General features: G+C 38.1%; 1 protein-coding gene across 1 annotated transcript; it reads right to left on the bottom strand.

Moving 5' to 3' along the window:
• Positions 1-2,182: 2,182 nt before the first annotated feature.
• On the bottom strand, positions 2,183-12,495 carry LOC114363536 (gustatory receptor for sugar taste 43a-like). Its single transcript, XM_028319288.1, has 8 exons — positions 12,444-12,495; positions 12,053-12,253; positions 9,182-9,321; positions 6,223-6,328; positions 4,684-4,863; positions 3,766-3,875; positions 2,584-2,742; positions 2,183-2,248 (listed from the first exon to the last, which is right to left on the bottom strand). Exons 1-8 carry the CDS (start codon positions 12,493-12,495, stop codon positions 2,183-2,185), a joined length of 1,014 nt encoding a protein of 337 aa, XP_028175089.1.
• Positions 12,496-13,313: the final 818 nt, after the last annotated feature.

Genomic DNA, 13,313 nt, shown 5'->3' with positions numbered 1-13,313 from the left:
AACTAAGTCCAGTTTCAACGGTCCCCCAACAAAATTCAACGTTATTTATCTGACACTAGCGGCCGCCCGCGACTTCGTGCGCGTGAACCCCGTTTTACCCCCTTAGGAGTTGAATTTTGCAAAATCGCGTCAAAAAGCAACCCCCATGCAAAATTTGAGACTCCTATAGCACTTGTAGTTTCTGAGATTTCGTGATGAGTGAGAAACTCAGTGGCCTTTCGATTTCATAGATAACGAGCTAACTTTTATAATGCGAACAGCTATGGACTGGAATTCGTTGCCTGCTGCTGTCTTTCCCGAAAACTATAATCCGGGCCTTTTCAAGGCAAGAGTGAATAGGCACTTACTGGGCAGATATGCACCATCCTAGACTGCATCCCACTTAACATCAGTTGCGATTGTGGTCAAATACCTGCCTTGTTATGCATAAAAAAAAGAAAACTCAAAAGTTAAAAGTTGCTGGTTAACCAGTGAGACTTAGGCCCGGTTTTTTGATTCGTAGTTAAAATAACCAATGGTCAAATTTGACAGATGTCAAATGACAAGTGGTTAAATATCTGAAAAATATGTTTTTCGAACAATGGTTAGCTTGACTTTCAGTACATTTTTTAACTATTAGTTAACATTTTGTTAATATTTAACCATTAGTAGCAAAATTTTACAATTTGTTATTTTAACTATGAATCAAAAAACTGGGCCTTAGATTTTGGGTTGCACCATCTTATTTTATCTTTGACAAACGTCAAAAATCTGTCAAACTCCATTCATAAAACACCGGTTATCGTTATAGTTACGGTCAAAGTTAGGTGGTGCAACTCAGTGTTAATTTGTCAGACATACATACATCATAATAGACTGTCAGGCACTCTATAGACAAGTCAACAGGCCCGAATAATAATAATAGATAGGAATCATAAAAATCAAACACATTTCAAATCCACTACAATCATTTTTTATTACATAGGTACTTATAAATTAGGTACATACTTATAAACTACATAAACACCCGTATTCACAAACGATGCTTGCTTAAGTGAAGCAGCAAATCGAACGCATAGCGTTGAATAGCTCTGTGATTGGTTCGTGTGTGACCCTGTGCGTCCACGCGCACTGTGAGATCTCATAATAATGTTTGTGACTACAGGCGAAAAAGGCATAATATGCGTTTGTGAATAATTTAAACTTTGCTCTACAAAAGTATACTCGTACATGCGTTGGACAAAAAATAATCTTCAGAATTCACAAGCAAAAAACTTATGAGTTGGTTCTTTAACTACGTTACTCGTATCTTATCTACTAATTCATAAATATTCATACTTTTATTTCCCGTGTGACTAGTATTTACATTCCAACAATGCAATTCTAGCATTACTCCCAGAAAAGCTACGATATGTCGGCCATATTTATATTAGCTGCCATTTTGCCTAGACTCCACGGATGCCCGATTCCAAACAGCTTTTATTTCGGACGAAGTGAACTATCAAACATCAACATTATCTCTGTAGATACGATCATAATAACCAATGACAATTTCAAGAGGAATCTTGATACCGAAGAACTAGACGGTAAAGGAAAACACGACGAAGAACTACTGGAAATTGTGGACGTAATCCTTGCTGTTTCTGAAGACGATAAAATCTTAAAAAACTTAGAAGATGAAGTAAACCTAAACCCTGAAGCAAAAACAAATGAAGATATTCCTGATGTTTTTCTGAAAAGGATGCATAACATTGATGGTATAGTTAATGAAAATGAGGAAAAAGAAGCAAGTACAGACAATGTTTTGATAAGTACTTTAGATGATCAAACGACAAAGAGTAAACCCCATCAAAAGCAGGAAAAGGAGAAAGGAGAAGTTGGCTCAGTTTCGTAAAGTACTACTTAGCCTAGGCGCAGACCATCGATTTTTCGTCGGCCGATAGTTTAGTCGGGCAGTTGATCAGTATGGGCATGTATGGAAGTGCGCACATTACACCGATTTTATTTGGCCGATTCTTCATACTATTTAAAATCGATGGTCTGCGCCTAGTCTTAGAGCATTAATATAATGCCCTCAAATTAAAGTACCTAATTATTTAAGAAAATAGAGTATTTTCCTGAAATAACTTTCCACAATTTTCTGTATCTATCTAAGCCTAGCAGTAATTTTCAATTTCTGAAGTCGTAGATATTATACTAGATCCTAGATGATGTCAGATTCTTGAAATTGAATTATAATAACAAGGTAAGTGGCGACACTGCCGATGATCTGTAACAAGATAAAATATTTTCTTTTAAAACTTGTAAATAAAGAACATTTTTAATGCTACAAGTTGAGCGCCAAGAATGTAATTTCAAAAAATCTTCTTAATTTGGGTTTATCTTTCCTTTATTTTTACGCCCTGAAACTAACATGTAATCTTGTTATTGTTTAAAAATAAGGAATTCATCAGAGCGGGACTATTTCACTCGGAGAAAAAAAACATAACTCATGAAGCTTATATGGAGAACCATTAAAATTACTCCCTCTCTAATTAATCTACAGTTTGACAATAAAACCCAACCAGTTCAATTTCAAGTAAATCAAGTGCCGATGAAGCTTACCGAAGCTACGAGAGATCTGGTGAGGACACAGATGCCCATCGGAGAATACTCGGTGTTGTTCAGGTACAGGAATTTGCCGAAGTTATCCAGCTCGGGCTTGACCAGCTCGTCGGTGCTCTGCAACATGAGGTAGCTGACCAGACGGTTGGTGCGCTTTATCTAGAATATTTTTATTTGTTAACTTTATAGCGCACAACATAAATATTGAAAATTCATTGCCTTTCCACTTTAATTACGTCCGTATTCACAAACATTACTATGAGGTCTCACAGTGCGCGTGATGCACAGTGTCACACACAAACCAGTCACAGAGCTCTATTCTACGCTCTGCGTTCTATTTGCTGCTTCACATAAGCAAGCATCGTTTGTGAATACGTAAGGCCAAAACTCTAGAAGACAGTGTAGCTACCCTATGGCTCTTATAGAAATTCTTAAATTGTAGTGTGTAGCGTGGTTACTGCACGGCAAAACTTCCATTTTGTCCTTTAGAAAATTAAAAAATATTGTCATCCTTCTACAGTAGAGACTAAAATAATGATGACCTGATGATGATGACACAAATGACTAATTTTGCAATAATCTTGTATAACTAGGTATCTATAAAAGCGAAAGGTCACTGATTGACCGACACACTCATTACGAAATCTCAGAAACCACAAGTGCTAAGAGTTTCAAATTTTGCATGGGGGTTCCTTTTAGAACGTAGGTAATCATTAAGACGGGATTTTGCATAATTCAACTCCTAAGGGGGTAAAACGGGATCCACGCGTACGAAGTCGCGGGCGGCCGCTAGTGGAATAATATATGAGTATATATATTCTGTTATAGAGTGTAAGATAAATTTTAAGAAACATGTAGGTATTTTTATAATAGCGGCGTAGGTGCGTCACGGATATCAATCAATCAAACACGAGGTTCCAAGAATTAAAAATTTATTTTAAAATAACATAATTCAACGGGAATTAAATGTACCTACACTATAACCCATGCAATAGTTAGAATCATAAAATATAAAAGTATACATTAGGTACTATATTGATGAAAGATTTTTGCGTTGTTTATAAAATAATAGGCCTACAGACATAATTATAGCGTGTTTTATAGAAACTTCTAATCATTCTACAAATTGATAATAACTAAATAATAAAGTAAATACTTAAGTCATTATTATACATATTATACCTCTATCTGCGTAATGTGGCAGGGCTCTGCCAAACCAACGGTGCAGGAGAAGTGAATGATGCACCACAACGTTTGCATCACCAGCAGGCCGTAGTTGACAGCGCCTCCAGCTGTTGAGAAAACCAGTTTTAAAATAGATAGAACCTTCAAGAGTATCACAAATGTTAGGAATAAAGGTCTTTGAGACATTGTCATCATTAGCTGATGGCCAAATTATTGCACATAGGCCACCAAAATACACGCCATTGATCCAGCTATTTCTGTTTATCGATTCAATCAATCTTAGTCAAAGTCAAAGTCAAAATTTCTTTATTTGTTTAGACTTATAAATAGGTAGTTCTTACAAATCGTCATTATGCTCTTAAGGAGCCTCTACATGTCTCATAATCTTTTTACCCTACCAGCGCTTCGAGACCAACATTTGGCAAGGGCTGAGAAGAAGCGCCGCAACAAACTCAGTCACCACTGTCTGCCGGTTTTTTCGTTTTATCGGTTCGTCTAATATTATAAATCTACCTACCTAATTAATACAACAAAAACTATTCTAGTAGTCTACACTGTCTATATCCAAGTCATCATCATCATCATTTCAGCCATAGCACGTCCACTGCTGAACATAGGCCTCCCTCAATGCTTTCCATGTTAATTGATTGGTAGCGGCCTGCGTCCAGCGCTTCCCTGCTACATTTATGATGACTGCTATATCCAAGTAGTGTATAAAAATCCGATAAAAGTAAGTGTAGTTCCGATTCTCTATTTTTCTCTGATAAATTTGAAAGGGCCGTGCTCATGGAGACCAACCTGACGGTGATGATGGCGATATCTAATTAGAACAAGCAAAACCTCGGACAGACAGATATATCGAAACTATAAGGGTTCCTTGTCAGGACTACGGAACCCTAAAAAATACACACGTACTAATATTATCGATGAAATTATACGGCGTCACCACCAGATGCAGGAGGAAGGACGCCACCAGCGCCAGGAGTTCTGGAGCGAAGCAGCAGTTCAGCTGTTCCACTGCGTCGCACGCGCTGCCGTACATCAGAGCGAGAAGGCGAATGGTCTCGGGGAGCGTCTTTGGAGCACTTTTTGCATCTGGAAAAAAAATGAGGAAGGGTCTCAAGGATAAAAAAAGAACAATTTATGAATTTGTGTCTGGATGCGTGCAGCGCAGGACCGTTCATTGTGGAAAACCTTGGGGGAGGCCTTTGTCCAGCAGTGGACGTCATTTGGCTGAAAAGAAAGAAGAAAGAATGAATTTGTGTGAGCTAATGAATCGGCCCTTAGAAACAGTAAATTTTTGTTCAAAGAGCTTTTGCTCTGCTTTTCTCTGTCTCTTGAGTTTTTTACTGCAACTTCTTCGTAGCTGAAATTTGCAGTTTGACCGACAATAATAATTACTCAAACAGTGAAGGTTGTTCAGGGGACTGCAACGAAATTGACCGACAATAATACTCAAACAGTGAAGGTTGTTCAGGGGACTGCAACGAAATTAATCAAAAGCAAATAGGAGTTCAGCCAAATGACGTCCACTGTTGGACAAAGGCCTCCCTCAATGATTTCCACAATGACCGGGCCTATGCTGGCAGGACGGCAGCAACGAACGAACAAACGAAAAAGGAGTAGTTCAAAATGTAGACTACTTATGTAGGTAGGTGCATTCGGTTGAAGTCTCGTACTAAAGCCCGGTCTCTGAGCACGTAGAATTTTGTCCAATGACTCCAAGCTACTCGTACCCATCCTTATCGCTCGCACGTAATTATGTTGCTGTCGCGCTCGCACACTCACTGCGGGCGCCCGTCGCACAGTCGCGACAGCAATATACATAAAAATTATAATAAAAATAAACTTTTTTAAAAACAAGCTTTTATTCTGAATTTCGAAAGTTTGTATCGCGCATGGAATTTATTCCTCTTTTTCTCTGTTTGCGCTACAAGCTTTCGAAATTCAGAATAAAAGCTTGTTTTTAAAAAAGTTTATTTTTATTATAATTTTATTTTACACTTTTTAGTTATATCTTAATCTCAGGACCCTTTTGTCATGTTATCTAACACTAAAGTGCTCGAAAAGACAAATCCAACGAACCCAAACTCGATGAGTTTCCGCCGTTTTGTTTAGGAGTTCCTATGGCCACCTCCCGACTCCATCATCAGACCAGCTCAATGGTACCATAATATTGCATTGTCATCGGACTTACACATGTATGCAAAATTTCAGCTCAATAGGAAACCGGGAAGTGGGTCAATTTTAAGTTGCAAGATTTGACGACAGACACCAGACATGTGAAAGTAATAAAAAGCTTGTAATAATAATAATTACGCGCGAGCGATAATGATGTTGTAGCTTGGGGTCATTGGATGAAATTCTACGTGCTCGGCGACCAGACTATAGAACTTATTAGTAATCTATGATACTTAGTCTAGTAACTAATTGGTAAGAGTTTCGAGTATTTACCTAGATATACGTTGTCACTAACTGCTGCCAGCGAGTCAATGACCTGGTTGACCGACTTATTGGGCACAACGAACACCTCGTTGTAAGGTTGGTAGTATTTGTGTATCTGGAAAACAACATACCTTAGATTTAGGTTCGTATTCTGAAATGAAACTCGATTCAAACTTTAGCAAGCAGATTTAAAGCTACCACTGGATTATACCTAGGTGTTTTTTTGACACGGGACTATTTCCACCTCTCGTTCCCACCACTGCAACTCCTGTGTAGCTGCGATCTACAGCTTGACCGCCAATAGCAACCCAACCAGTGAAGGTCAAGTTTGTCCCGGGGGAAAGTTAAACTGTCATTGGACCCGTAACGAAATTATAGCCTGACCAGAACATAAAAACCCTCGCCATGTTACGGAAAACTAATGGTACTAATTTCTTTTAATGGCAACAGTAACTGAAAACTTCATTGACATGTCACCTTGCATGTCAGTCTATTGCTGTCAAAGTGTAAACAAACTTTATTTTAAATGTGCGCAATTGATTTTGTGAATTAAATTGTTAAAATCTTTTTATAGTCGTGAAAGAAAAGTGGTTCACAATGTGTTAAAGTATTTGTCGAAGAAAAATACTAAGGGTTCGGACATTATTTTCATTGAATAATGTTTCCGACAAAGGTTGTCAAATTGACTGACATGTTTATCGTATAGTACAGTCCACTATGAAAATAAGCTGTGGTTTATTTCAACTACCTATTTTAAAGTTTTTTGTCACTTCGTAAGTGTTGAATTTTATGGAATTGGGAAAGAAGTACCGAGTTTGAAGCGTTCATGAGCAGACATTGCAGTTGAAGATTCAAGTTCTGAATTTGATTATTGATGAATAACAAAATAAGTCCTACTAGCTAGATTGAGGGTCTCATTTAATTTATTTAAACCAGGTTACCGATAATAATATTTTTTCGTTAATTTATGAAAATATCAAATTAGCCCGTAATCCTGAATCCCGATACATAAAGTTAGCCTATTAATTTAACACAGGTACGACTGTACTCAGTGTTGCACTATCAAATGCAATTGACGCGCCTCTATGGCAGGGTTTTTATGTTCCTGGTCAGGCTATATAATCAGAAGAACATAGGAGGAATGTTTTTTGACAGTCAGCCTAGCGCTTATAGTTACAAAATATAGTTCCAAAATAGTGAACTGTCCTATCGATGACATTGACAGTGGGGCGCCACCGTCAATACCGAATCGCTGGTTCCGATTTTTGCCATGTTGGAAACCATATAGTTGAACGATGGTAGCGCCCCCCTGTCATTGAGTTTGGTGGGACAGTTCAGCGTGGGTCTTCTATGCCTGCCCCCTTAGACAAAACGCACTTTTTGATCGAATCTCCATACAAAAAAGGGGCTTTTCGACCACTTTTCGACTGGTTTGCGATTATAATTTACACTTTGTCTAGATCACCCACTGATTTAGTGCTTGAGGCATGGAAGCGGAACGGGAAGGATGACATTGACATTTTATGACGTCACAGAGCATACAAGGAGATCTGAAATTTTGCTGACGTTTGATTGTCACAAAAACATTTCCGTGCCGCTCCTAGACCTCAGGCACTGACAATGTTTGGACCACTATTTGAGCTTTTTGAGTGTCTAAAGTCGAACCGCTGTATTCACAAAACGAAGCATCGTTTTAAGCTTAAGTTAAGCAGCAAATTGAACGCACAGCGTTGAATAGAGCTGATTGGTTTGTATTGTATGTCACCTTGTGCATCCACGCGCACTGTGAGACCTCTTAGCAATGTTTGTGATTACGGGCCATGGACCTATAAAAAAAGTCGGACGGATTCTCATCAACAAAATACTGTGACATTAGGATACACCAGCTTGCCTGTACGTATAGGCCGGCACGCACACATTCACACCCTGATACACCACTTCGAGTGCAAACTTCACACAGTTGACACATTTAAGCAGCGAAAAAACAACACGAATACGACATGTCTTGTGTGACGAAATTGTGTAAAAACCGTTCTGTTCGAACAAACAAAAATTAAGAACAAGCAAAATAATAATCCAATCACTTATTTCCCGACATTAAAATATTGAAATTAATTGAAATCAAACGTCATTCACTCGAAAAAATAATACGTCAAAGACCAGTGTTCTCAGTTATTTACGTGGGAAAATTACCCGAAATATGGGAAATTAATAAGCATTTTAGGACTTTTTAGTTATATATTACGCATACTATGGAAATAAAATAATTTATCATAATAATTGTGTTTTAATGGGATATATTTTCATAGGCAAATTTGATCCTTCCCAAAAATGTGGAACTGCGAAATTCAAATTTTCTTACATTGATTGCAAGTCAGTGTCAGGTTGTATGTTAAAAAAAATCTATCAGAGATAATAATAATATATTGATGATGCATAAGATTATGATTATAATGTACACAAGATTCGTAATTTGTAACTGCGTGAATCATTTTTGATCAACATTATGTACATACCCTGACACACTGACTTGCAAACAATGTAAGAAAATTTGAACATTGAAAATTTCGCGCCTACCTCAACGCATTCCCCTTTCATCCTTTTAAAATGGCTTGGAATAATTCTGTCTACATTTCCAAGTAACATCTGCCGATCTATGTTTTTCTTAAAATAAATGGGTAAAATGATTTGGCTAACATGGCATCCCTAAATTTACTCACACAATAGACAAACGCCAAAATTTTGCGTCACAGTTTTGTTGTAGCGCGAGTTCCGTCCGCCTTTTTTTATAGGTCCATGTTACGGGCGTTTGAAAGTCTGAAGTGTTTCAAGAAAGTTTGGTTACAGTATAAGAACAATTAATCAAAAAAAGAAGAATAAACAAGATTTAAGCAATTGATCTAAATACAACAATCTTCTAGCACGAAAACAACTTGCAAATAAATAAATTAAGTTCTGAAATATTTACCTGAGACACGCCTTCCAAAATATCGTTCAAAGACTTCATAGTCCTGTATATTTCTAAGACGCATATTATGAATTGCGTTACAAGAATGAGCAGGATAATGTACGCGTAGTAGTAGCCCGCGTAAAGGTATATGGCATCGACTGGAAATAATGAAAAGGTATTTATTGTTCGTTCGGTTCAGCCAAATGAGGTCCACTGCTGGACAAAGGCCTCTTCCAAGGAATTCCAGAACGACAGGTCCTGCGCCAGCATCCAGACACCTCCCGTGACCTTCACCAAATCGTACCTACACCTAGTGGGGGGCTGCTGACAATACGTCTTCCGGCCCGTGGTCGCCATTCGAGAACTTTTCTGCGATCATCAGCTCTGCGAGCTATGTGCCCCGTCCACTGCCACTTGATTTTAGCAATTCTGCGACCTATGTCGGTTACTTTGGTTCTCCTGCGGATCTCCTCATTTCTGATTCGATCACGCAGGGAAACTCCGAGCATAGCCCGCTCGATCGCCCTTTGGGTGACCTTGAGCCTTCTTCTGAGGCCCATAGTAAGCGACCACGTCTCAGATCCGTATACCATCACTGGCAACACACATAGGTCAAATGCTTTCGACTTGAGACACTGCGGTATTTCGGACGTGAGTATATGGCGAAGCTTCCCGAACCCTGCCCATCCGAGTTGGATTCGACGATTAAACTGTACATAAGTACAAATATTTATAAATGTGCGAGTTACTTCCTGTCTGTAACAGTTTAAACCACCGAATCAAATTGAATTGTGGAATAATGATAATAGCAACTCATGTAACGTAACTTTTTGTGGCGAGAATAAATTCGTTCCAAATTATTATTTCAAAAACGTGATATTAAATTAATTATAGTTTCGGTAAGAATTAACTAGATTTTATCGCGCGGTGTTCGTGCAAAATTCTCGCAAAAGAATTCGAAAAGCGTTCGAAGAGTTACTTTTACAATATTGTTAGAAGAGCTAAGAAATATTCCTGAATCATACTTTACAAACCTATTTTATGGTTCGCCAAGGATGATCGTGTGACAAAATTAAAGTCCAGCATAAAAATGGATATTGAGGAAACAACGAAGAATAACAGGACTGCACATTTCTTGCGTTCCTCACTCTTTTTAGGTCGACCGATATTCAAATTGTGGTTTATCTGCAAAAATAATAAAGTCCAAGGCTGAGTTTCACCACCTTATTTTAACCGTAACATTAACATCCGGTGCATTTTGGTTAAAGTAAGACTTTAACTTTGACAAACTTCAAAAATCTTAACATATTATGTGTATATTATGACATCCACGGAAAGAACGTGCCTATATCCACACATGATGATAATTATCAATGAAAAGTGGCCAACACCTTTTGTATCTGGTTCAAGCACCGTATGAGTGCTCTGGATCTCTTGGGTGCCCTGTACCCTGCCAGACAGGCGATGGTCATCACGATGGTGAAATCGATGACCCACACGAACCGTTGCGTGGTAGAGGTCGCTCGCACTGAATACTCGCGAGGCACCATCAAGTCTCTGACTAAACCGATGAATGCTGACAAATCTGAAAGGTGCAGAATGTACGAGTAGTACCCTCAGTTCTAAGAATGTAGTATCCTCAGGCGGGTCGTTACATTCCCTCTAATATGGTCGAGTGAAGCGATGGCTGGTGCACTCGTCATGTCTGTGAACAGGCGCTGCTTTCGGGGACTGGTCAATCCAAGTTATTCAAATTTATTAATGCGAGTCATTTCTACTAGTATTTAAGTATCTTAATCTGTAAGTCTAGACATTGGCACGTTACTACCTTGTTTAATATACCACGCAATTTTGTATACCCATTCTTAGAAGATACACCATACAGAAATGCGTGGTAAATTCAGTGAACTGCTCCTGAATCAAATGTACCTACTACTGCTTTTTCTATTTATTTATATTAACCGGCAGACAGTGGTGTCTGAGTTTGTTGCGGCGCTTCTTCTCAACACTTGCCAAATGTTGGTCTCGAAGCGCTGGTAGGGTAAAAAGATTATGAGACATGTAGAGGCTCCTTAAGAGCAAAATGACGATTTGTAAGAACTATTTATTAGTCTAAACAAATAAAGAAATTTTGACTTTGACTTAAGAGGTATTTTGCATGCTGTGAAAGAGGTGCCTGCACCCTGTAGCAACTTGTCAGCGCTTTACTGATAATGACCAACAACATACGCCATAAATGGGTGACTATTTTGACTATATTTAGCCTCGCCTGATTTGAGTACCTGATCTAATGTTAAGCATTAGATGTTAGGCCAGTAAGAATTTAAAAGCGGATTCTACCAGACCTTGGCCTGTCTGAACGTTTTAATAATCCTGGAATCTCATTGATGATAAGGTACCTAATCTCTGTTCTTCAAAATTGTTCCATCTGCTTACGAGCAGTTCATTGACATAAAGCCAGGGGTAATGTCCCATCACCTCTAAAATTAATTATGAATTATGGCTCATCACACTTCGACATGATACGGGACTTATCCCACCACTGCTACTCCTGCATAATCAGGATCTACAGCAGGGATGTTATGTTATGGATATCCGTAACCGTAACCGAAATTTTCGAAATAAAAAAATATCCGTAACCGGAACCGAGACCAGTATAATAATATTTCTATATCCGTAACCGTATCCATAACTGAAACTACGGGTCCATAGCATTCATCCAATAAAAACCAACCAGTGAAGGTTGAGCTTTAGGCGCATTAGGACTTCTTGGACTAGCTTCTTCTCGTTCTGACTTTTTCTGATTAGGGCTACTTCTCACTTGGGCTACTTGTCATTAGGACTACTTCATTGTCTCATAAACTTTGACATAGTATCAATATCACTTACTCCACATAGTAACGTAAAATAAGCACCACACGATCATGGCTCGTGACACACTGACGCGGGAGCCGTCGCGCTGCCTTTCGAACTTGACAGGAGCAATCCCAACTATTTGTGACATACGGAACGCTAACGCCAGCGAACCCGACATCGAGCATTCTACTTCATTTGGAATGCTTTTTTGTGACACCTTTGGTTTTTTATTTACTGAAAAATTAAAAAAAGAACTTTTAATTAATCCATAAGCATCTTATATTAGGTATTTCATAAAGCCAGGTCAGGTAAGTACTTAGAAATTGATAATTTTTTACTCTTTTTTTGCGGTCCAGTGTAGTTTTGTGGAATAGGGAATTTATTTGACAAATTAGTTATAGTTTTATGCAAAATAACAACTTACCACTTTTATTTTTATTGTTTGATTCAGTAAAAGCTTGATGGTTTGTTTTCATCTTCATATTAAAGATTTTTTTTTTCATACAGTTGTTACACCTTTGTACGCGACTTATTTTGAAACGGTTTTCTTTAACATTAATTTTATTACACTGGACCTCAAATAAAAAAGGTCGGTTAGAAAATGAATAAAAAAATAAATAAAATTGCGTAGTTTTTCCAGCTTTATTTGTTTCAAAGCTAGGTCAGGTACTTTTGAAGACAATGTAGAAGATTTTCTAACCGGCTCTTTTTCTTTGCGGTCCAATGTATTCTTTTTGCATTAGACAATTATAAAAACCACAACTTTTTAGTGCTTCTGCTCCTGTAGCTAAAACTGTAATAAGAAAGTAAGTAGGTATGTACGTTTGGTTATGGTTGTGCTTGTCCTAACAAAGCAAAGTAAACCTAGAGACAATTAATAAGCTTTGACAATATGAAAGGCAGTTAATAAACATGAACGGCGTTTATAACTAGATAATTGATCAGTATTGTCACTTACATTTATTTACATCTATACTTATGTGGAATAAGGAGTTTGGTTTAGTTTTTATTTTTAATTAAGTTTATGGTGAGATGTCAGATTTGGGAGATGACGTTAGCTGTCTGTGAAAAGATGTATAGTTCCAAAATACTGAACTGTCCTATGCATGACATTGACAGTGGGGCGCCACCGTCAATACCGGATCGCTGGTTCCGATTTTTGCCATGTTGGAAACCATATAGTTGAACGATGGTAGCGCCCCCCTGTCATTGAGTTTGGTGGGACAGTTCAGCGTGGGTCATCTATACGATTTTGTAAGACGATTTTAATAAAATGAAGAACGAATAAAACCAT

This window comes from Ostrinia furnacalis, unplaced genomic scaffold (assembly GCF_004193835.3).
Source record: "Ostrinia furnacalis isolate ACB-3 unplaced genomic scaffold, ASM419383v2 OfSCF7161, whole genome shotgun sequence".
Classification (NCBI taxonomy): domain Eukaryota; kingdom Metazoa; phylum Arthropoda; class Insecta; order Lepidoptera; family Crambidae; genus Ostrinia; species Ostrinia furnacalis.
Note: the sequence above shows the minus strand (reverse complement) of the source record. Positions and strands in the feature narration are given on the sequence as shown.

Excerpts from the sequence above, each read along its gene's own strand:
- LOC114363536 (XM_028319288.1), bottom strand. The coding sequence starts at position 12,495 with ATGAAAACAAACCATCAAGCTTTTACTGAATCAAACAATAAAAATAAA. Across the intron at positions 12,254-12,443 it reads AAACAATAAAAATAAAAGTG|TAAATAAAAAACCAAAGGTG; the intron begins GTAAGTTGTTAT and ends TTAATTTTTCAG. Across the intron at positions 6,329-9,181 it reads TTTTGGAAGGCGTGTCTCAG|ATACACAAATACTACCAACC; the intron begins GTAAATATTTCA and ends GTTGTTTTCCAG.